We start from the raw sequence: 24,094 nt of genomic DNA, 5'->3' as shown, positions 1-24,094 counted from the left end.
TTGCTCCCTACGGGTGAGGAGGGCGGCCACCGGGGATGCAGTTGTTTTCTGCTGGGGCTGGGCGGGGCGTCAGCTTTTCCCTCCCAGGCCGGAGCCCCGCGTGGCACAGGACATACCAGAGACCTCTTGTCTCTTGGACAGAGACTTCCCATTTGTTTTGAAAGAAGTCAGAAAACCTGTTTTCAACTATTAAACTACAACAAGCTTGCTTGCTTCTTTCTCTTAGTGGAAAATGATGTCAAGAACCATTTGCCTTTCTTCTCATTCTTTTTTGGTAATTTCATCTCTAGACTTGTCCAACTGCCTTTTCTCAGCCAGGCAGACTGGCAAGTGCTTCCCACGTGCCCAGCCTGCAGAGGGCGTCCCACGGATAGAAAGAACCGGGGGAGAGCAAGCCCAGGAGAGGTGGCATTTTAAAAGGCTGGCTCTGAGTGCCTTTGGCTTGACGGACCAAAGCCATGCCTACGTGACGGCAGCAGCTACAGTAATGAAAAGAAATGGCTTGTTTAGAATCACGGTTCTTACAAAACACCTTGAATTTTACTCACAGTGCAAATGTACTTAATAAGCACTGTATCAGTTAAAAAAAAATAACGAAACAACACAGTATACAACTCATCATTTAAAAGCAAAACAGCCAAGAGAAAGTCAGTACAGATTCTAATTTTTACTTAAAGAAAACAAACTTAAGGTACACTTTGGGAACTGAACTATGTTTCCTCTTTCTAGAGATGGGACATCCGTGTGTTCTGGTCAGTAACGGTCTAGCAAACACTGCTGAGCCCATGTACTAAATCGAAGCAGGCAGGTGAGCTGAGAAGATGCTTGCTATTTCCTATTCCTGCTGAGCCAGACCAGCAGAACACTGTCTTGGTAGCAAGATTTTTTGACTGTAAGAAGGAATTGCAGACCCTATCCCAACAGAAAACCTAATGAACTGACTTACACAGAAAAAGTTAAAGCAAACCTGCACAAACACTTAACATGCTACAGGAACAGGAGAAAAGGACACCTTTAGTCGACTTCCAGCACGAGCACGCGTCCACTGGCGCCCGGGAGAATCAGCGCCGACACGGAAAGCATCTGCACGCTCACAGCACTACCAGCTAAAGAGCACACGCATATAATACTTTGATCTTGAAGTGGGTAATCGTGGAAGTTCCAAGATTACATCCACTAGGTTAGCCTGAGCATTTATCTATAAAAATATCTTTCAAAAAGGCTTAAGAGAGAGTTCTAGAAACAGTAAAACTACATCAGGACCAGGAGAAGACACGGGGATATGGGGACTGCAAATGGAAGGCTGGAAATAGACTTTAACATGTGGCTTTTAGGTAAAGGACATAAAGGACGTCTCTCCGTTGATTCCTGCAGCCAGGACTCGCTGTGACAACAGGAGCTCCAGAAATTTCAGGACAGGCAGCTGGCTTGAGTCACACCCTAGGCAGAAGCTCCCACATAGAAAGCAGCCCACGGAGGCCGGAGGACCGAACCTGCGTGCTGACGCACCGCCATGCGTGCCGGGGAAGGCGCCCCGCCTTCCCACCCTGCCCCCGGGTGGAGTGCTCGGCACGCCTCAAGCCCCTGAGAGAGACGTCCACTTAGGGAGGAGGACCAGGGTTACTGAGCACAGGTTTTTCTGAAGAAACAGGTCCCAGGAGGGTCACGTAGTTTTTTTACCCATCAATACTTGACACATTAATGAAGAGCTGCAGAACAGCAGGGCCGGTCGCTTTACGGTCTCTCCTTCCGCCATTAGCTGAAGCCTCTCCCAGGACGCTGGGCTGCAGACATCCAGAACAGTCTCACTGCCAGAGGTGGGCCTAGTGCCGCAGGCTGTTCTGGGAAGCTGGCATAGAGGACGATTTGCACAATGAAGTCACCACTAAACCGCTGCTTAAGTCCAGCCCCCGGCCTTCTTTTTCCTACATGGAAAAGAAACAATTTCAAGAGGCAAGAAATAGAAAGCAGCCCTCCCTAGCTCCGCACCCTGGCCTGGGGAAGGAGGCGCCCAGGGTGGGAGTGTGACTACCAGGGAGCGCACAGGAATGGGGGGGTGGGGGGGCGGCTGGGCGGTGTTTGCATTTTTGCTCAGCACTGGCCGTGGTCAGTCTTAAAAAATGCACCTCTCTTCACTGAAAAACATTTTTCTTATTTAAGAGCCTGCATTTGAAGAAAGGCGAGGCTGAATGAGACCTGCCTTTTAGTTTTGTCCTTTTGAACATTTAGGGACCCTGAGAGGTCCCTGGGACCTGTTTTGCTAAAACCAGAGAATGCACGTCCCCAGTAAGGGCCCCGGGTCCCTGCCAGAGGACAGCGGCTCAGCCTTCTGGCACCTACTAGCCGCCACTGGCCAGGCTCGCAGGGAGAAGCATGGAGGTGGTCTGGGCCCCGCAGTGCTGTTCAGTTCAGAACGTCCCAGGCGGCTCAGTGTGGCCAGCTGAACAGGCATGAGCGACTCAGTCAAAACAAAAAAGAAAAAAAAAGTGACTTACTGCTCTGTAGTCCAGAAACATTTCCTTGAATGCCAGAAAGTCGGTAAACGTGAGCAGCATGTCGAATATGTCACCAGCCACTTCATCTTTATGGTGCCTGCAGAGGAAGAGGGGGGCCACTTCAGGAATGGAGGGTGACACGGCCTCTGTCTCTTCGAGATTCGTTCAAAGGTTTTGGGGCCCTCCTGCCTGGGACCCGACGACCAAGTGCTCTAAGCCTTGACGTTCAAGCATGGGACAAAAAAAAGGGGGTCTTTTTTTCAGACGGAAGGAGGAGAAGGGGGGCAAAGAAAGGTAAAACAGTCAGGCTTGACTCACTGTAAAGTCGTTGTGAAGGCCGCCATGTTAAATCCAGGAATCCGCTCCAGCAGTTGTTCTTCAATATACTTTTCTACCAAAGAAATCTGTAAGAGTGGGAAGGATCTCTGTGAGACCACAGCAAGGCTTCTTTTCAGAAAGCCCGTCCTGAGAGCCTATTCTGTGTGTCAGGCTGCCGGTTGGGAGGCCAGAGAGAACCAAAACCCCGCTCCCGTCCTTCCGGAGGACCCGCCCCGCCTGCGAGGGAGGGCCACCGGCAGGCAATTACACTGTAACAGCGCCAGCTCTCAGGTCAATGGGGACAGCGACAGGGCTCCCCCCCCATGGCAGAGCGTTTCAGGAGTGAAGTGAAGGGGCCTTTCAACCTGGACTGATGGAATCTGTGCAGAAAGAGGACACACGAAAAAGCTTGTGGTCAGAGGCAGTCGCAGGGCCCTCGCAAGCTGAGGAAACCTGTGTGACTGGGCCACGCTTCCTGGTAGGAAGAGAATGTCCTGCAGGCGCAAGCCCGTTCTCAGGTAGGTGAGCTCAGCCCAGGCGGCGGTGCCCAGACCTTGGCCGAGTCGTGAGACCCAAGGGTGGAGAACGGGAGTCCCCGGATCCTAGTTTCGGTTCTGTCACCAACTAGGTAGTGATCTTGGTCTTGGTCTTCACTTTTACCAAAGTCATACGTACCTGACTGGACTGCATAGCAGGAAAAACCGTATGAAAGCCAAAATGTCAAAAGTACGCAAGTGCGAGGCGTGGTGACCCCACACATTGTAATCGAAAGCAGGATTGTGATAAAGCCAAACATCTTTTAAAACAGGAATTGATAAAATCATCAAACATTTGAAAGAGAGCCCCAAAAGCTGTGTGGAGGAAGACGGCAGGAGATGAAAACTAAACCAGATTCTAATTAGAATTCTGGGCAGAGTACTGGTGGCAGATTTCAAGGTAGGCAAATGTCAGCATCTTTTTTTTTTTTTTAAACAGTTTTTATTTATTTTTTGGAGAGAGGGAAAGGGAGGGCAAAAGAGAGCGAGAAACATTGATTGGTTGACGCCCCGATGGGACTGAACCTGCAACCCAGGCAAGAGCCCTGACCAGGATTCGAAGCAGCAACATTTTGGATTTGTAGGTCAGTGCCCAACCAACTGAGCCACACCTGCCAGGGCAAATTTCAGCATCTTTTAATTTGAAATTCACTTTTTAATGAAACCCTAACCTGTGGTAAGAGAGATAGAAATACACTTACATATTCGTTAAATATAGGTGTGTAGGTGAGTTTATTCTCTTCTGTGTCTTCAAACTCCTGGTAGTACTTGTCCATGAAATTTCTCTGTAGTAACTGGAACTCGTCATCTGAACCACAATAAAAAGAATTATCCTTTTTAATGCAGACTAAAAACCATTGCGATTTATAAATGGTCAGGAATTGTAAGTCAGAACTGGTTTCTTAGTGGTCAGTGTCCAGGAGAGAGAAAGCTAAAGGTGTTTTGAGGAAGAGTTAAATGAGGCATCAGTGTTGAAATATAGAGTAATACAGTTTTTTTATTACAATTTAAAAAATCGTCATCAAATATACGCAACATAACGTCTTCACTAAATGCTGAGTGTGCAGGTGGGGGCCCCGAGCGCCTCCACACCGTCGGGGCAGCCAGCACGCGGCGGCCCAGTTCATCTCACACGCGCCCGCACCGGGCCGGCTAGGAGCTCCCTCCCGTTACTCTTCCACAAAGGAATGAAATGGTTCTCTTGTCTTCATATAAATTCAGCAGCAGCGGTGAAAATAGTACAGTGAATAAATGTATACAGAGGCTAGATCGCCTGGGTTCAAATACCACCGCAGCCGCTTGGAGCTGCGTGACCTTGGGCACGTTACTTAATATCCAGTTTCTTCAACTGGGAAATGAGGATGATCACAGCTCCTGTTACGTAGGATTGCCAGGTGGAATTCACCTGAGAATTCATGCAAAGAGATGAGTTCATAGCAAACACTTAAATGTTAGAAAAGAGGAAATTCTGACAGCTGAAGAGACTTTGGTGTAAATACCCTGGGCTTACAGACGGTCCATTTTCCCACAGCATACAGGGTGCCCCTCCAGGGCAAAAAACTCAAAAGTACTCCTCAGCTTCCCCACATCCTCAGGTCCACGTGGAATGAGAGCTTAATGGTGAAATATCTGTACTTACAGGGTAAGGGCACCCGCACGACCATACAAAGACTTGGTTAGTGATTCTCAGACTAAACTAGACTAAGAAATACAGCTGGTAACAGCAAATAAGTGTTCTTTTCCTAGTTCTCAGAAAACTTGAAGTCAAGAGACAAAAGTTTCTTAGATTTTAAGTTTTTCTCTCCCACATACATGTCCTAAACCTTCGGTGCCACTTACTGCTTATTACTTAATAGAACTTATGGATGCCGAAATGAACCCACAAATAGGAAATGCAGAACCAGCTAAAGTATGACACCTTGTTTTCTTCATGGACGTTCGTGCTGTGACAATGGTATTACGTTGTGGTTGATGTCATAAAAATGTTAAAATTAGATTGCTCAGTCTCTGAAATAAAATAGGTCAGTATTTCCTGAAGTTCTGCCAAGAGCCCCATAACTTCTAGATGCGGGATTTTCTGTAGTCTGTTCTTGACTCCTGAATCGGGGGACATTAGTTGTTTTAAGGAGTACTGGCCTGTTTGCAGTAAGGCTTACTATTTATTACACTGTGCTACATTAAAAATTGTATGCAGCTTGATGTTTTTTCTCTTTTAAAAATTAACTGCTCTGACCAGTGTGGCTCAGTGGGCTGGGCATCCTCCCTCAAAGAGAAAGTCTCTGGTTGGATTCTGGTTGGATTCCCTGTCAGGGCACATGGCTGGGCCGAGGGCCAGGCTCCCCACTGGCAGCATGTGGGAGGCAGCCAATCACTGTTTCTCTCTCTTCCTCCCTCCCTTCCCCTCTCTCTAAAAATAAATAAGTAAAACTTATTTTACTTATTTACGTTTTTAAAAATAACTTTCCAAATTGATGTCAGTGTCCTTAAAAGCAAGGGTGTAAGAAATAAAGAGCACAACAGGTCAAACTAGCGAGGAAGCTTACCCATGATAATGTCCTCTAAATATCCAACCACAGCATCAAACTCTGCATCGGAGGCGGAAGAGCTGAAAAATATGCCGGATTAGGTGCTGTTTCAAATCGTTTTTTTAAAAAAATTTATTTGGACATTTTCAAACATGTTGGGAGGAAAAATCCAGCCAAATCAACTTCCTATCACTCAGCTTCAACAATTAAAATGATTATTGTCTAATCTAGTAATTCCAAACAGAGTAAACACACTGAACACTTGTGTGACGTCGAAGATGAAAGTAATGGCTCCACCTTTCAGAAAATCTGAAATAAAGGGGGCAACGGGTCGCACGGAACATCTTAAGGCTCCTCCGCATTTATCTCCTGCGGGTTCTGCTCACCGCATTTTCGCTATCAACCCACGCCTAGAGGTCTGCGAGCGTGAACCTGGCGCGGACGAGATCCCGGCCAGTGCGGGAGAAACCAGACCAGAAGTCCCTGGTGGTGGAGGGACCTCTGACCCGTGGCCGAGCCTGAGCAGCTCGAAGCCGCCAGCTTTTGCTGGCGACGAAAGACTGGAGGGGGGTGTGGGGGGATTGTGATGGAGGTGATGATCAATGCGTGACACCCGCCCCACACTCCTGTCCTCCCGAGCCTGACGCTGGCGGTCCTAACTACGACAAAATCGACACCAGGAATTGGGGCGGAGCCTCGACAGTCCCCCATCCCGCCAGGACACCCATTTCAAAGGGCGGAGGCCGAGGCCAGGGCCAGGTTGCCCCGGACCCGGCGGTGTCACTTACGAAGACAGCGCGAGGCTCTCTTCCTCTAATGCGTCCATCGCCGCCGCCGCCGCCGCATCCACCCTGCACGGGCGAGCCGGCCCGACGGCCTCCTACCCGGCCCGCAGTCCGGGCTCAACTTCCGTTCTGCTCCGCAGAGCCCCAACCGACATCGGGGAGGCCCTGCCGCCGAGGCCACGGCCGGGTCACGGCCCAGCCACGCGCCGGCCCGGCCTTTCGGCCCCGCCAGGCCGCTGCGTGAGCCGCTGCGTGAGCCGCTGCAGCCGCCGCGAGGCCCTGGCGGCGGTTACCTAACTCTGGGCGCCGCGCCCGCCTTCCGTCACCATGGTAACTGCAACGTCTCCCACAGCCTGGAGGCTCCGGACAGCCAATCACAGACGCGTTGCCACGATGCCGGGGCGGGGCAAAGATAGGGAAAGGAAGTGATGGAAAAGGATGGAGGCCGAAGGGAAGGAAGCTGGGTCTCAGGGAGCACCACCCTCTCGTCGAGGCGTTCTCACGCTGTGCGGCGGCTGGATCTCCTGTCGCCCCAGTTTGATGGAAGGAATCCAAGCCAAGTCCCTCAGTTTCCTCATGTGCATATCACAAGATTTAAGAGGAAGATTAAGTAGCTTAAAACGGGTTTTAAGAACAACTATAAATTGCAAATCTCTGGAGAGCCAATCCTTGTTTTTTGAAGCAGATTGCCGACGTCAGATCTGCAAGTAGATACTCCCTCTAGCGGAAGGAAAGCCTCACGGAAAGTGGATTATCTTGAACATCATAAATATTCACAGCATAAAGATTATTCGGCAGTAACTGGTTCCTTTGCTAATTAGGCGAGAGTAACGTTAACAGGACCCCTTTGAACAACGCAATCAGAAAAAAAAAAAAGCCAAAATTTGCCAAAAAGTCTTCTTAGAGCTGATTTCTCTTGATTGGATCACTGGGCATTATGTCTCTTCTGTTGCATTACATTACCTTTTGGCCGAGTGTGGTACATGGTACATAAATTTAAGGTATGGCAGTTGTTATCAAGACACAGTTGTATCAAGGGTGAGATCAATTCTGAGGTACTCACTCTGCTTAACACCACGTAGAGGACAGGCATCTAAAAAAGGTTTGCTGAATAACTGGACTGAGTTCTGTTTAAGTCATGCACTAGTCACACAGCTCAAAGCAAGCTCAGCAAATTTCCGCATGACCTATTTTCTGTACAAACCACTTATTTCTTTTAGACTAAATGAACTTGCCCACATTTTTTACAGCTAAATCTTGTACGGGATCAGAGTGGAGGAGGAAACAATGACTTCATCAGCTCCGATTACCTATGGCTGTTACAAGCCACCCGAAACATTTGGTGGCTTAAAACAACTATTTTGCTCACTAATCTGTAATTTGGGCAGAGCTTGGTAGGGACAGCTAGTCTCTGTTCCGTTCCGCATGTTTGGGGCAGATGGAATGGAGCTGGAAGAGCCTCTCTGCAGAAGCTCACTCACATGGCTGGAAAATTAGTGCTGGCTTTTGGCTGGGCGCTCAGTATGGATGTTTGTTAGAGGACTGGGGTGGCAGGTTTCAGTCCCTCTCCATGTACAATAGGTCTTCCCAGGGCTGCTTGGTTTTCCTCATAGCATGGTGGCTGGGTCCAAGAGCAATTATTTCAAGGAAGTGGAAGCTGCCACCACTTAAAGGCCTGGGATTAGAAACTTGGCAGAGTCACTTCCACTGAATTATACTGATCAAGCAGACACAGAGTTCACCTAGATTTAAGGGGAGGGGACATAAACGTCACTTAAGGATGGAAGAGATGTCAAGGAGTTTGTGACCAACGTTAGTCCATTTCACCATCTCTGACTATTAGAACAGACTATTAACAACAAATGGGGGCATGCCCTGGCTGCTGTGGCTCAGTGGATTGAGCGCTGGCCTGGGAACCAAAGGATGTCCAGTTTGATTCCCAGTCAGGGCGCATGCCTGGGATGCAGGCTGGGTCCCCAGTTGGGGGCCTGCGAGAGGCAGCTGATGGATGTTTCTCTCTTTCTCCCTTCCTTCCCCCCCTCTAAAAAAAATTAAATAAATACTTTTAAAAAATGGGGATAAAGATAATGATAGGTATCCACTTACTCAGGCATGTGCCAAGTACTGGTGCTAAACATTTATAAATACATTGTCTCCTTTTGAAATACTTGAATCACTTTGAGGAAAAAAAATACGCAGTGAAGTATTGTCATTTACATTTTACAGATTAGGAAACCACGGCTTGGAAGTACTTGCTTACTTGTGATAAGTGGCTTCATGGGCCTGGGACCTGGGGTCCAGGCTCACTCCTGTTTTACTCATCACGCTATACATGCTAAACTCCAACCCCTGAGTTGTCAAACAATATTGGAAAGCAGAACAGGATACTTTTCTGAAAAAAACAAAAAACCAAACAAACCCAGAATTGTGTCCTTTTTGCAGAAAAAATAAATTTACTTGCCTGATTTAAATGTTTTCCATTAATTAATTCTTAAATCCTTTGATTGTGGGTTAGCATTAATTGTTTTAAGTGAATAGCAAAACATGTACAATCTATGAAAGAGCTGATCTTAGTGGGATAGTTTGTTTTCAGGGATACATATTCAAGATCAGTTGTAATTGATGCAAAAGTCATTTTCTGCTAGTGAAATTATTTCTGTGATTTCAAATGGCCTGCAAATGGCTCTGTGACTTTCCCTTGATTTATCAGTATCATTCAAAAAAAAGTGGCAATTCATTAAAAACTTTTTTTTTCTGGAATTCTGGAGATATTTCTGGAAAATATGAAATATAAAAAATACATTTTGTTCTCTCTGGTACAATGTATCACCAGTAAAAGCCTAGCTTTCAATTTGTTAAAATGCTTTCAGGCTGTGCAGAGTATAGATCTCATTTACTCTTTTCCACACAGCTTGCTTGCTAGTATTTTCTATGTGACGTATCTTTCCCTTTGAAATAGCTCCAAGATTACAATTTTGCTTCCATACTGAATAATTTAATATTGAAGTCCTCGTTTTTATGGTCTAGAAGAATTACAAAAGTAGACCATCTCATGAACGAAGTTCAGGAGTAGATTCCTAGAAAGCTACATTCCTTTGACTATTGACAGATTACGTATTAATTCCATTTATTTTCTGTCTCCACTGGATTTACAGATTACTTTCCCCTCTCAGCTGAATTACTTCAAAGTCTCCCTACTGGTCTTACTATTTCCATTTTTGGCTCATATTCTATCCTGCACCCCAACCCCACCCGTCTCCATATTGAAGCCAGGGCCATCCTTCCAAATTATTTATCAAAGCACTTGCATGCTTAAACTTCTTTGCTTCCGATTGCATTTAGGATAAAATACAAAATCCTTCGCGTGGCTTCATGAGCAGTCCCCTGGTCTCTCCATCACGGGAGCGTGCAATTCCACCCCCTCGGTTCCCGTCTCGCCGACTACTGGGCCTTCCATCAGATCCTGGAGCTCGTGCCCCTGACCTGGGGCCTTTGCTTACAGTGTTGCATTCCTGTAGCTCCCCAGCCCTAGGAGCCCAGCAGCTCGTTCTCAGTCTCTCTGCCTGGCCATGTCCTACTTATTTCTTCCTTTGAGTTCTTACTGATATTACTTTCTCAGTGAGGTGTCTTCTGCCCTTCCCCCATCTAAACTAACTTCTCATTCTCTCTCATAGCATCCCATTCTCTTCTTTCAAGGCACTAACAATTTACTATAATCAACACAAATATGTTGTCTTCTTCCCACTACCAGATGTAAGCAGGCTCCATGAGTGAATCTGTTTTGATACCTTATTGTTACAGTGCCCAGAACATATTAGATGCTCAGTAAGATTTGCTGGATGAACAGCAAATAACCTCGCTTCTTCATTCTAATCTTTGGTTCTCCCCTACTCTGGAAGGTAGCCCTTAAACGTGAGAGTATGCTGTCTTGGAACTTCAGCAGCAGGCACCAATGAAAGTTGTGAAATCTTAGTTAAAAAAAGGCAACAAATGTTTTATTTTTTCAATGCAAATTACTGTATTCACCACAAGCTAAAGAAAAGAACATATATATATATATATTTATATATATATTTGAATTTATGGAAGACAAAGACATGGAAAAAATCCAGCACCCCAACAAGTACAGCCAGGAAGGAAATCAGCTCTGTAATAGGACATTTTAATGAACGACAAACAAGAAAGGGTGGGAAAAGAAGAAAAAATGTGCATTGAGTTTAAGACATTGTAAAACTCAGAAGACATAGTTACTATTCAAGTATAAACTCAGTAAGGACTTGGCATAAATTGAAAGGCAGCTGCTGAGGTACACCATTATAAAATAAGTTCTATGAATTTACAATTCTACCTTCCAATTTTCTGGGAGAAAAAACCGAACTCTTGAAGGTCTTCACCAGAGACCCTGAGAGGGATTAACACTTTTGATGAAGACATAGTCAACAATCCATGATTGAATTTACTATTCAAAACCATGTTATTTATTTAAAACAACAGGAATACGTGCTCTCAGACTGTCCTCTAAGAGTTTTTGAGACTATCAGTTCAAGAGTTTCAAAGTATATTACTTCCAAAAACAATACTGATTAAAAAAAATTTTTTTAACAAAAAACCTGATTTGATGGTACCTTAAAAATACCCTAAATACCAAATTTTCTCCAGTCAATCATTGCAGTTAATTTAAGAATTCCTCCTGCAATGTTAAAACATTTTCCCCTCACAAAATGTGGGTACTGAAATTGGATAGAAACACCATGAATGTGGAAATACCACCAATTTTCTGCAGTTAAAAAAAACTAGAATGTTCTTTGGAATCACTGAAATATCAAAAATCTGTTTTGCTTTGTTCTTCCTACAGTCTGTGCACCTTCGGTCAGGCCCTCCAAGTTGCTGTAGTTTTGACCTATGTGATTCTAATTTTACAGATTCAAGTCTTACAGTGCAACGTCCACACCTCATACACCGCTCTCGCCGACCAGGGGGCAGTCACGCGTAACGCAGAAATGGCGTCATTTACTTCTCCATAATGACCTTCTGCCCAAAATAAAACTTTAGAATATGAGACGAAACATCCTGTGTTAAACAATCAAGTGAACCCAGCAAGGAGAACTCCCGTGTGGCTTCGGCACTCAACAGGGCGCTCTCCCCTATTGGCTGTCATGAAGTACACGGGCCTAGCTTGTTAGCATTCGGCTTTCCTTGGCCTTGAAAGGAATTTCTCAGGGCTGGCAAGTTGGGTTAGATTCTAAGAGGATTTTGTCTTTGACAAACTACCGTTTTTAGCATAAAATCTGGCCATGGCTATAAGTTTCAATGTGCGTACAACTGATTAGAGATGGTTTTTTAATCTTTGTTTTTCTTTTCAACATTGGCTGGAATTGAGTAGAAATAAGTCCATGATGCCTCTTCACGTGTGTCATGAAATATGAGAGATCTGTCTGACTCTGGACACTATTTCTTTACGACACAATGGGCAGGTCTCCAGTTGCAAGGCACAATTCATGCACAGGTCACTGAGGAGAAAGACAAATGCCAGTTAGGTTAACACTTCAAAAGGACCACTGCTGCCGACTCAATCTCTGCAAAATGTTAATAAGCTTGTTCAATCCACTCAGCCTTTTTTTAAAAAAAAGATTTTATTTATTTATTTTTAGAGAGGAAGGGAGGGAGAGAAGTGTTCATGTGTGTGGGGTTGCCTCTCACACGCCCCCTACTGGGGGCCTGGCCCACAACCCAGGCATGTGCCCTGACTAGGATTCAAACCAGTGACCCTTTGGTTCGCAGGCCAGCGCTCAATCCACTCAGCCGCACCAGCCAGACCTAAGCTTGTTAACTGAATGACTAACAATTAACAGCTTAAAAAGTAAAATAAATATATAAATAATAAGTCTCTCCCATTCCTGATCCTCAATCTTCCTCTTCTGAGGACGTTCATGCGCATTCTTCCAGAAAGTCTACATGGATACAGCATATACATGCAGATGTGTATATGTATGTAGAGACACAACACTATTTTTCCCAGACTGGTAGCCATTTAGTCCAATATCATTTGCTGAATAGTCCATATTTTATCATAGATTCGACACCATATCTTTATCATATGTTAAATTTTCATTTGTAGTTAGCTCTATTTCTGGACTTCTATTCTGTTCTATTATTGTCATTTTGTTCATGTATTATCGCCAAACAATAAACATTTGTTTTAATATATTTTAAGATGTGCTAGGTAGGGTAGCACGCCTCCAGGTCTCTTCCTTTTTAGAATGTTCTGGCTTGCCCTGACCCACATGGCTCAGTTGGTTGGATGTCGTCCTGCAAAGTGAAAGGTCACTGGTTCAATTCCTGGTCAGGGTACATGCTTGTGTTGTGGGTTTGGTCCTACAAGAGGCAACCGATCAATGTTTCTCTCTCTCCTCCCCTTCCCTTCACTCTAAAAATCAATAAAATCTTAAAAAAAAACCCCATAAAACTGACAAAAAAATTTTTTTCTGGTCTTATCAATTATGTAATTTTTAAATTAGCATTTCTATTTCTAGGGAAAAGAATCATGTTGCCCTTTTTGTATGGACCAAATAAAACTTAGGGTTTAGGGAAGTGGTCACCTTTACAATACAGAGGGGTCCTCCTATCCAAGAGCAGATCTATTTATTGAAGTCTTTTATTACATTCCTTGACAGTTTAAAAGTTTTCTTCACACAGGCATCACATATTTCTTGGTATGTATTCTTAGATAAGACTTTTTGGGACTATTGTAAACAACATTACATGTTCTAACTGGTTGCTATTCACACAGAAGAGAGCTATGTTTTTTGTAACTGACTAGTTTATTCAACAGGTGCTCAGTCAATTCTTCCAACATCCAGGTGTTTAACTTCTCGTCTCCAAATCACTCCACTCCTCCTTCCAGTTTGTCTCCCCCTTCCCTCTCTCGTCTAACTGCCTTAGCTCATACACTGCAGGTCATGGCGCTGCCTGCAAGCCTCGCTGCCTTGTCCCCAACACTTGTTGGAATGGAGTAGGTCGCCATTAAAAAGATGATAGCATTCGGCTGAGACATATATGTCTTTATACTGTTAAGGAAATATCCACACATTCCTATTTTATAGGGTTTTCTTCCTTCCATTCATTTGTTTTGAAATATTTCATCCACTGGGAATGGATATTTAATTTTAACTAATGCCTTTGCAGCATTTTTGGAGAAGGTGCTGAATCCCCTGCCCGCCCTCCCGCTGGCCTATTTAAGTAAAGCGCACTAACAGACTCCCTACACTGCACCATCCGCGCATTCCTGAGATAAGCGCCCCCTCGGATGTGTGGCTGGGTCCTATTGCTAACATTTGAGACTTCCCGATTTCTATATATTTTCTGTTTTGATGTTTCCTTTATCAGCTTTTGGTATGATCATCATGGAGGCTTTGTGAAAAGAATATGGTGGATTTCTTATTTTCCCTACGGTCTGCGGAAGTTTAAATAGAATCTCTCTACTCCCTGAAAGTTTGAAGGAATTTGCCCGTGAAACCCTCTGGGTTTAGTGATTATGGGGGAAAGGCAAAGTAGCTTTGATCATTATCTCAAGTTCTTCTATGGTAACAGGAATACAAGATTTTCAGTCTTCTCAGGGTCTGTCCATGTTATTCAGGTTTATTCAGATTTCTTTTCTCAAACCGCTCCCCCTCTCATCCTTTTCAACTGTTGCTGCTAAAAGTAGAGCTAAATTTTCTTACAATTCTTTTAATTTCCACCTCTAACCAGTTTTGGATTTATCTGTTAAGGAGACTGTGCTCATACTTAAGATACCTGGTTCTAAGTTTCTAGATTTCCGCCTTCTTTTGTGAGCCCTTACTGCGTGCAAAAACCGCTGAGAAGGGCCGGAGAGTGTGAAGATGAGTAAGACCAGGCCCTGCTGTTTGGGATCTTAACTTACAGAGCAACAGATCAAAAAGGGCATCAAGAGGCCCAGCCTTTCAACTCTGCACCTGTCTGTGAGGCCCTGATAACAAAAACCTCCAAAGGGGCTCAAAGTGAGCAATTCGGGGCTGTAGCGTTGATACCAAGGAACAACCACAGCTGGCGCTGCGGTGCCTTTCTTTCAGAAGAGACACCAGTGTGGGTGAGGGTGGAGTGTGGGACACCTCACGCACGTCCCTTAGCAGCTGCTAGGTAACAACCCATTTCAAACCACAGCAGATGGCAGAGGCAGAGTTAGGGGTCCAGGCTGGGTCACCCTGGGGGTGACAAACTGGCGTCCATCACTGCAGGCTCAGGACCCCTAGGAGACCTGGCGGCTACAGCTCCGTCAAAAATAAGAGAAGGTAGGGTGTGGGCTGTGAGGAACTACAGGGAGCTGGCCTGGAGCACGGGCAGGTGCGCTGCTCACACACAGTCGGCTCACATGCCTGGGCCCGCGCACCGCCAGCCCGCCTCCAACCCCGGCTGGCACGGCCTTCTTGAGCTGGGCTTGGTGTTTAGCCACTCTGTTCTACGGGGCCTGGGCTGCCCTCTGAGTTTCTCTTACAACTGAAATTTGGTTAGAGGGCCGGGAGGCACCGCCTTCTCCATGGTTAGGAGTACAGGTGATCTATCTGTGAGGAAGCTCGGAGACTTGGAGTTGCCCAGGGGGCTCTTGTGACGTGCAAAGGACACAACGGGCAGGTCTCCAGTTGCAAGGCACAATTCATACAGTCTTCAGGAGACAAAGGCTTTCCAGAGCAAGCAGCTTCTTCTATTTCAGGTATTTTCTGGAAGACAGCCACGCACTACTTGGCAAATCTAATTTCTCATTCAGCCCACTTTAGATAAAATAAGCCTTGATGAACAGCTATGAAACTGGAAACACTCGGACAGCAATTCAAGAACAGGATGAAATGTTGCTTCATATAACACATAACACAGGAACCAAGCAAACAAACCCTTACCTGTGTCCACATGGCTTCAACTGTGTGTCTGCTACCTCATCACAACACAGGGAGCAGCAGTTTTCCCGGATACTGACTTGCTTCAACAGAGCGAGACGTCTGTGCCTGAGTAGAAAACACAGTGTGTCAACAAACAAATGGGTCCTGTGAGCAGGGAGGCCTAGGAAATGCTTTGAAAACGCTCTGTGCGTGCTGTGAACAAAAACGGCCACACAGCAGGCCTGGCACGCTCAGGGGGCCTGACAAGTAGTGACTGAAAGTACCCACAGATTCCTAACTGGGCGGGCCGTGGTAGGCAGTCATATCCCAGGCCGACCAATTCCCCAGTAAAAGGCAGATCTTGACCGTACTTTGCCCTGGCCCCTGCTCGTAGGCACTGAGGACACCAAACCTTTGAAATGGTAATCTTCTCCAACCCTAGCGAGCCGTGGCCACTAGGTGGAGTACCCGAAACTCCTCACTGTGACCTTGCGCCCAAATACAAGCTCTATGAACTGGAAATGTTAAATGTTAGCTATCCTGTACCCGCCAATCCTAGAGCCACCCCTTTTCTTATTCCTGCCTCCTTAATCTACCACCAATGGATTTCACGTACCTTTCTTACTTTTCTCCTTTGATTCCTTTTTGTTTTAAAAAAGGATTTTATTTCTTTATTTATTTTTAGAGAGAGGGTAAGGGAAGGAGAAGGAGGGAGAGAAACACTAACATGTGGTTGCATCTTGCACGCCCCTTGCTAGGGCCCTGGCCCGCAATGCAGGCCTGTGCCCTGACTGGGAATCAAACCAGTGACCCTTTGGTTTGCATCTGGCGCTCAATCCACTGAGCCACACCAGCCAGGGCCCTCCTTTGATTCTAAATGCATAAAAAGAACGGCAAAACTGCCACTCTCTGGAGTGTTTTCTCTGGCCCTTGAGAGCTTGCTTCTGGGCATGTTCTCAGTTTGGCTCAAATAAATGCTCAAAACTCATAAAATTTTCTGTAGATTTGGACATTCTTGCATCAATGGTATGAAGTATATTAAACTTTGTCCTGTAGTTTTCACACCCATATCATTTCATTCGTACAAAGATTTGAAATCATTGGGTTCCATCTGGATTGAAGAAGTCATGGTCATTTCCATTGTACAAATAGTTCAAGGGAATGATTTGCATAAAGTCACACATAGTAAACAGATTCAGGAATCAGGTTCAGATCTTTTAGTTCTAAGCCCAGCGTTCTTTTTATTTTACCAGCAAATTTGCAACGGTTTAAGTCACGCATCTCTGAGAATTTGATGAATAATATAGGGCCTTTCCCAAGAAAAACGCGCAAACATAAGTTCTCATACAATTTCAAGATTTGTATAGGCTCCCTGGGAGTCCAGACTCCTCAGCTTAGAACTCTTATACTTCCACTCTCAGTTTGGAAGGGAAATGCAGACCGGCACGACCACACTGCTGAAGGTCAGCCCTGAAGGATGGGCAAGGGAAACACAAAACATGCACTCAAGCACGTAAGGCCTCACTGTGTGCCAGGCACTGTTCCCAGCGCTGGAGACTCAGCAGTGGACAGAGGGCTAAAATTGCATCTCTGCCTTCAGAGAGCTTACGTTTCAGTCGGGGGAGAAAGACAATAAACGAAATAAAAAGGTGAAATATACAGAATGTTAAACACTGATGAGCAGTAGCATGAAGAAAAATAAAGCCGGGAAAAGGATAAGGAGGGTGCACCAGAAAAGGCGACATTAGCCCTGGCTGGTGTGGCTCAGTGGATTAAGAGCTGGCCTGCGAACCATAAAGTCGCTGGTTCGATTCCCAGTTGGGGCACGTGCCCGGGTTGTAGGCCAGGCCCACAGCTGGGTGTGTGCCAGAGGCAACAACTGATGGATGTTTCTCTCACACATTGATGTTTCTCTCCCTCTCTCCCTCCTTCTCCCGCCCTCTAAAAATAAATAAGTAAAATTACAGTATGTTTTAGGAGCAGCAAGGGGGCCAGGAGGTTGAAGAAGGAGCATAAACAAATGGGAGGTGGTAGGAGATGGAGTCAAAGATGTAATAGTAGGAGACAAATTGTGTAGGGCATGGCAGGTCACCATATGGATTGAAGCTTCCACCTTAAGTGAAATGGAAAGCCACTAAGTGTTTTGACCAGAGAAGCACACGATCTGATTTAAACGGTAACACAATCATTCTGCAGGCTGAGCTGAACAGACTGAAGGGAGTCAAAGCAGGAACAGGCAGACTAGTTAGAAGGCGGGGCAAAAGTGACCCAGGAGGGGAACGGAGGCCTAAACAATGGCGGTAGCAGCGAGAGTGGTAAGTAGTAGCTGGATCTGGGATATGATCTGAAGACACAGCCAGCAGGATTTGCTGAGGAATCGGATATGGGAATGGCAGAAAGAAAGTGTCTAGGACACGCCAGGAGTATGGCCAGGGAATCTGAAGTGACAATGGAGTTATTAACAGAGATGACAGAAGGCTGTTGGAGAGGCGGAGGGCCCAGAGTAGACGGCTATTGTAGCTGAGAGTTTGATGGATGCATGGTGTTTCACTGTACTATTCTTTTATTTTTCTTTTGTATGTATTTAAAGTTTCCATTACAAAAAGGTTAAGAAGAGGAAGAAAAAGGTGAATAAAAGGAGAAGTGCTAGAGACAGAGAATACATACAATATAGAACAATCTACAAAATCCCAACTAGGAACAGGGCCACTCCTGGTCTGAAGCCAGGAAGGAATGCGATTCCAGTGAGTAGAAAAGTATCCCTGAATACAAAATTTTGGACAGGGGATGAAAACATTAATGACATAGAAAACGGTCTTGGGCATGTTTACACTTAAAGCCACAATTTGTAAGTAAGATTGACAGGAAAGTGCCAGCATTAATAAAGCCACTCAATTAGTGTCCGACAGCTCCTACCCTGGCGTCACCGTCAGGAACAACGAGGCCCAGTGCAGCGCAGGACTGCCCTCACTCGTAACTGCTGCTCTTATTCAAGGCAGGCCGCACTGTCGGCGCCGAACTGACGTGGTACCAACAAAGTGTCTAGAAGCTGCTCATAAAAGGAGACTTGCTGATAGTAGATGCCTGTTACCAGCTGACTTTTGGAAAGTTTGATCCTGCAGGGGCAGGTAACTAAATGCTGAAGCAGGTTGAACTTAGGCAAGCCTGCAGGGGAACTCTTAGATGGATCGATCGTACCTTTCATGGTGTATGTGAGAAGGCAGAGCAATTTATGTGCCGCATCCAAGAAGACAAGCTAAACGAAAAAAGTGAGGGGGTACGACAGAGGAGAGCTGTTGCTTCAGACATTCACCGAGCGGAACTCAAGTGCAGAATCTTTGTGAGCACCAAGGGAAGTTCTAGGAATAAACTTTAGGTCCCTAAGCTGGGACTAAGTGGCCCTTCTGCTCTTAGGGTATTTCCGGAGGCTCTGTGCTGCACACAATGCTGCCAACACGGTGTGACATTTCCTAGTTCATGTGGAAACTACGGAGGCTCCCTCCAGTCATGAAGCACTGAGTCTAAGGCGAAGCACAGCCCAGAAGGGCTGCTTACAGACCTGCTCTTTGCACCGAAATGGGAGCTAGGTTTACAGCATTGTCACAGACGCCTTCAGGGTGCAGCGGCCCAACACTGGCTCCGCCAGGGCCAGTGTGGTCCTTCACTGCTGAGGGAGACTCTATTATTGATACAACACACGCGACATTAGTAACAGAAATACCCTTCCTCACAAAGGCCCAGGAAGCTGCTCTGTTCAAAGATGATAAACTTTGGCTCATATTGTGAAACAAGTTTCAATATGAAGTGGTTACCAGGAAGTAGCTGGAGTCTTTCCCAGCTTAGGGAACAGACTGCGACCGTCTAGTAAGGAGGAAAAGCAGGCATTTGCCCACCGAGACTAAGCCAATCGCAGCTGTTGGCAAGTGAGGGCTGTGAAATTTTACCCAAGACAGCCTTCGCTGTCTTAACGGTTGCAGAACAGTGCTGGCACCTTCACCATGCAGCTAAAACCCAACAAGGAGTCTATTTCAATAAACCCAAGTCTGTTAAAAGAGGCACTTAATTTCCTAATATTTAGGATTTTTACATTGATATTCAAGTGAAGTTAGTTTGCAGGGGTTTTTTGGTATTAAGTGCATGGGTTATGTTGTCTGATGTTCGTAACCCATGTTACTTAGCTCATAACAACCATGTGGAAGTGATCTTTCTTTCTGGGTCCCGCAGCACTTTAAAGTGCAGTGACATCACCTGTCACCTAACAGCCTGGTGGCGACCCCTGGGAAACTGCCCAGGTCAGGTGCTTCTGGGGAACATGGCTCTTAATTTTTTTCAATTAATTTTATAGTAATTGTTTTTGTTTATATTCTTCTGGGATGTGTTTCAGTAATTTATTATTTCCTAGGAAGTCACTATGTTACTCAGCTTTTCAAAATTATTTGCATAAAGTTGAAAAAAAGCCCCTTAGAAACTTGTCATTTCTTATGAGATACTGTGAAAGTCTGGAGACAGCATGCGCAGATTCCTTACCTTGGCAAAATGATTTTATCTTCAGCTGTTAGGAAGGCGTAATCATTAAAAGTGCTAAATTTCATAGATGGTGGATATTTGAATGGTTTTGCTCCAAAATTGAACTCACATTGTTGATATGACATGAAACTAGCTGCAGCAAAAAATCCAGATCTACAGATAAAAATGAATACAGAGGTTAGGAAAATTCTTAACAACAAAGCAAAGCTCGTACACAAAGTGGTTTTTAGAGGTCGAAGTCATACCCTGCTTGCAAGGGGGGCAGGTTCTGTTTACTGACCCAGACAGACTGGGAAGCTGAGGATCTCCTGCCTTTCCTCTTCCTAGGTCGAACTTTGGGATAACTTTACGTACCATCAAATGGGTCCCCAATTACTTGAAATAAAATGGTTTCTCATCACAACTGACTGTATAAATGGACAAAGCCTCTTTTCTGGAGAAAAGTGCATTCTGTGCATCTCCTCAAACTTTTCACTTGGGAGAAGCTACTTACACAGTAGATGAAAAGACTTGCTTCTCAGGAGGCAGCTGGTTGCCATTTAAAAAGAAGATCATTTGCTTTTCATTCAAGTCCAACAGAAATCCTACCGTATCTCCTACAGGATAAAGCAAAACACTGTGAGGGTTCGGGTGTATGCTCCCAGGATTCTGCTAAGTGTCTCAGGGTGTTAATGTCACTGGACTGCCTTTGTAGCCGTGGACTCACACATCCACCCTTCCTGCTTCTTCTGCGACTGCTATGCCCCCTACACGGCCAGTATTTTATGTACCATTAAGAAGAAAATGTTGTCACTTAATCTATGATAGGCCAAACTTCAAAGATGTTAAAAATGTGAAAAAAAATATGTGCATTTTGGGATCAGTGAAATACAGTGAAATCAAAATCATGTGTTTTGCCTCTCGGTTGAGATTCAAAGCTCCCTATGATAACAACTGCCCCCGAAATGTTTTTAAAAACGGCACTCATCTTCACTCACAGAGTTTTTGCTTTTTAAATTGTTAAAGATGAACATGCAAAATTATGCAATGACAAGGAAAATGGACACTCATTGCTGGTGGAGGAAAATCTGGCATCATACAGCAAAAGAATTTACAAAATGAAATTCTTTATCTCCCTTGCCAGAGAAGTTCCACTTTAAGCATTTATCCTAAGAAAATCCAGAGTGGCTTATAATATTTTTTTTATAATAGTAACTTAAAAAGGTTAAAATGTAACTATCCAATCTTGAGGCATCGATTGACATAGTACAATTATATAATAATATATTTACACCAAATTTTAAGTGTTTCTTAAAATAAATATCTGAATGGAGGAATTAAAAGAAATTTTAGTTTCATTTTTCTTCCCCCCCCCCCATTTTCCAAATTTTTATAATAAACTTATTACTCCAGCGGTGTTTTTAAAAATTATTTAAAAAACAAACTAGACAGTCTTTTATGGACAGTGCCTCTATCTTATACTCTGTTAAATGAAGTTTTATATTCCTTTAAGAACCTGCAAGCCATTAAAGTGAAGACTTATGTTGGCTTTTAGTTTTTCCTTTCCCACACTATCAACTTAATTAAGTGAAGCTGTCCCTGCACAGACGTGGTCAATTTCCTACTCTCTCAGCGCGCCTCAAAATTCAGTTTCTGTTTATAATGCTGATTGGGGCAGGAAACAGAGAGAAAGCGGCTTGGAGAAGAAGCCAGGCTATATCCCCTCTCTAGCTCCAATGCTGGGAATAAAAGCTTTCCAGAGGCTCCATCCCCTACCATGCGACTCTATGTCTTCAGAACCAGTGTGGGGATTGGGGGTAGGTGGGTGAGGCACCAGAAGGCCCCCTGAGAAAACCACCCTTCAATGCGGCGGTGCTGTGGCAGGCATAGCCTGTTTACACTGAACTTAGCCAGGGGTGAAAAGACTCAATAACCTTAAATCCTTTGATCTAAGTGTTTAACAAACCAACCATGTGGCTCTAACTTTGCTGCTTGAATCTTTCATTAATAAATGTGTTCATGGGTCTAGGGCCTTGGATACAGCAAACAGGATGAAACAAAAATTAAATGGGGTGAAAAAGATCACGCTGTTGCTAAGATACATTCCTGCAAAAAATCCTAGACCCACGATTGACGAGTGTTCCGGCAGCCTGTGCCCCTGCAGCATCCTGAGCCTGATGTCTGGAGAGTGGAGGCCGGGCCGGCGTGTGTGAGGACTGAAAAGCTTACGCCATTCTTAGAGGCTGCACAAGAGGTGCCCATGATGTGTCCACTGAATAGTGCCGATTCCACAGCCACCTGGTCTCTGAAAATATCCTCATTTCACTGGTATTACAGTCTCAGTATCCTCAAGACCTCCATGGCTGCTCTGATTAAAAATATATCCCCAGAGAGGAAACTGGAATTCACATGAACCGTAAGACGATCACTTCCCATTAAATTAAGAATTTTATATTCTGAGATGGTTTTGCTGAAGGAAGGGCTCTACCAGAGGTGAACTTACCCAGTGAATAACCACTCACATCCATGGCAGGGGATATGAAGGCCAATTAACCCTTTTCTCACTTAATAGTCTTCCATTAAAACATCTCAAGGCCCAACGTGAAAACCCGTATCTTAACCTAGCCGGTGAATTCCTGGTGGAGAGAAATGGATACCTTCTTTCCAGCACGGGTGGAGGTGAGGCTTACTTCTGGCATTATACCAAATCAGCTGCCGGCAGCCGTCGTAGGCGCAGGAGTACTCATCGTCCCCGATGCCATAGCCTTCCTGGGGGGAGACAGGGCCCACAAGGTCAGCAAGGCCCGCTGTGTTGCGGGAAAAGAGTATGTTTTTTAACCATGAACCCAGTGGCTAGAATTCTAAGCTTTTTGGGTAAAGTGAGAAACTATGTTCCTGCAAGATACCAAAATCCTGACCCAGAAGCCTGGTTCCAAGTGAATGGAGAATGACTTCACCAATGAATATTTGCGACGTCTCACATTTGTTCGTTCCTTTAATTCTCCCTGACCACCTTGAGGCTGGCGGCATTAGACTCCATTTTAAGAGGAAGTAGAGGCTCAGAGAGGTGAACAGCGTGCCCAAGGGCACGTTGCTAGGAGAGTCAAGCTTGGACCTTGGAACCTTCCGACTCCGGGGATGGCGTGCTGTCCACCTCACTGAGGCCGGGGGAACACCCCTCCACCAGTGGACTTTAAAACGCCCGCGTGCTCACAGGTTTCTCAACTGGAGGCAAGACAAAGGTTGCATGGACAATCAGCTAATAGTTACTCTGAGGTCAGCTCAGTCTGAGCAACATGCAGGCCCTTGACACCCTCTTCTATTACTTATTGCCTTTTAATTATTTCACAATTATATTGCTAAAGTAAAAAGGTGGATGGAATCAAGTTATTTTGAGTGATTATAAAAATAGAGGGAGCATGCAAATTAGACAACTGTTATCTTTAAGGATCAAGGGTGAAAGATTCTCATGGAGAAAGACATTGCAAATGCGGGCCAAATCCAAGTAAAATTTCAGGTCCCAGTGATGGTCTGCTTATCCTATGATATAAACAACGTAGTGAGGACATAGACTGAGAAAAAAGGCTCCAACATACTCCTTGACAATTGCACTACAATATACCGAATTCTTGGACAGGACATACTGAGTTTGGATGAGGGTTCTCCCAAGTGAGGCCTCTGAATTAGCTGCTCTGAATGCACTCTTCAGACTACCTAAGAGTTAAATAAACTTGCATCTAACGGCCTTCAGGCAGAGGAGAAAGTCACCAGTCTGCTAGAAAGAACCCTTGCTACCTATCCCTTTCAAAGCCTGAACAAGGGAGAAAACTTCATTTTATGGGTGTTGGGAGGTAGGCACAAGGCAAGCAATTCTTTCCTAAACTTTCTAATGTGCCAGAAGTCCTCAACAGAACATTTGAAAGAAATTCTGGGAAGAGTGCTAGCCACCAAGAGTTGTGAAGAGTAGACTTTACTATGCAACGTCTTCTGTGCCTGGAGGGACTTCCCTAGGGGGTGGCAATATGGGACAAAGGGGGA

The 24,094-nt window shown here is 45.1% G+C and overlaps 2 protein-coding genes across 3 annotated transcripts in view; both read right to left on the bottom strand.

The window, feature by feature from the left end:
• Positions 1 to 518: 518 nt before the first annotated feature.
• Positions 519 to 6,961, bottom strand: ARL2BP (ADP ribosylation factor like GTPase 2 binding protein). Its single transcript, XM_054570364.1, has 6 exons — positions 6,663 to 6,961; positions 5,893 to 5,954; positions 4,051 to 4,157; positions 2,814 to 2,899; positions 2,496 to 2,592; positions 519 to 1,925 (listed from the first exon to the last, which is right to left on the bottom strand). Exons 1-6 carry the CDS (start codon positions 6,698 to 6,700, stop codon positions 1,824 to 1,826), a joined length of 492 nt encoding a protein of 163 aa, XP_054426339.1. The 5' UTR covers positions 6,701 to 6,961; the 3' UTR covers positions 519 to 1,823.
• Positions 6,962 to 10,701: 3,740 nt separating this feature from the next.
• RSPRY1 (ring finger and SPRY domain containing 1) overlaps positions 10,702 to 24,094 on the bottom strand; it is a 41,487-nt gene continuing 28,094 nt past the window's right edge. For both annotated transcript variants that reach the window (XM_054570361.1, XM_054570363.1), the window contains 5 exons: positions 22,714 to 22,825; positions 20,571 to 20,673; positions 20,078 to 20,230; positions 15,572 to 15,676; positions 10,702 to 12,169 (listed from right to left, as the gene is read on the bottom strand). In XM_054570361.1, coding sequence (XP_054426336.1) covers positions 12,073 to 12,169; positions 15,572 to 15,676; positions 20,078 to 20,230; positions 20,571 to 20,673; positions 22,714 to 22,825 — 570 coding nt within the window. In that variant the 3' untranslated portion in view covers positions 10,702 to 12,072. The remainder of the gene's footprint in view (positions 12,170 to 15,571; positions 15,677 to 20,077; positions 20,231 to 20,570; positions 20,674 to 22,713; positions 22,826 to 24,094) is intronic.

Source organism: Pteronotus mesoamericanus, unplaced genomic scaffold (assembly GCF_021234165.1).
Source record: "Pteronotus mesoamericanus isolate MK-2021 breed Mesoamerican mustached bat unplaced genomic scaffold, CSHL_Meso_final contig_202, whole genome shotgun sequence".
NCBI lineage: Eukaryota > Metazoa > Chordata > Mammalia > Chiroptera > Mormoopidae > Pteronotus > Pteronotus mesoamericanus.
The sequence above is the reverse complement of the archived record's forward strand: the minus strand, read 5'-3'. Positions and strand labels throughout refer to the sequence as shown.

What these genes read in the sequence shown, in the direction of transcription:
- ARL2BP (XM_054570364.1), bottom strand. Translation starts at nt 6,700, where the DNA reads ATGGACGCATTAGAGGAAGAGAGCCTCGCGCTGTCTTC. An exon ending in CACCTATATTTAACGAATAT is followed by an intron (nt 2,900 to 4,050) that starts GTAAGTGTATTT and finishes CCACTCTTACAG; the next exon opens with ATTTCTTTGGTAGAAAAGTA. An exon ending in TGTTTCTGGACTACAGAGCA is followed by an intron (nt 1,926 to 2,495) that starts GTAAGTCACTTT and finishes TTTTCCATGTAG; the next exon opens with GAAAAAGAAGGCCGGGGGCT.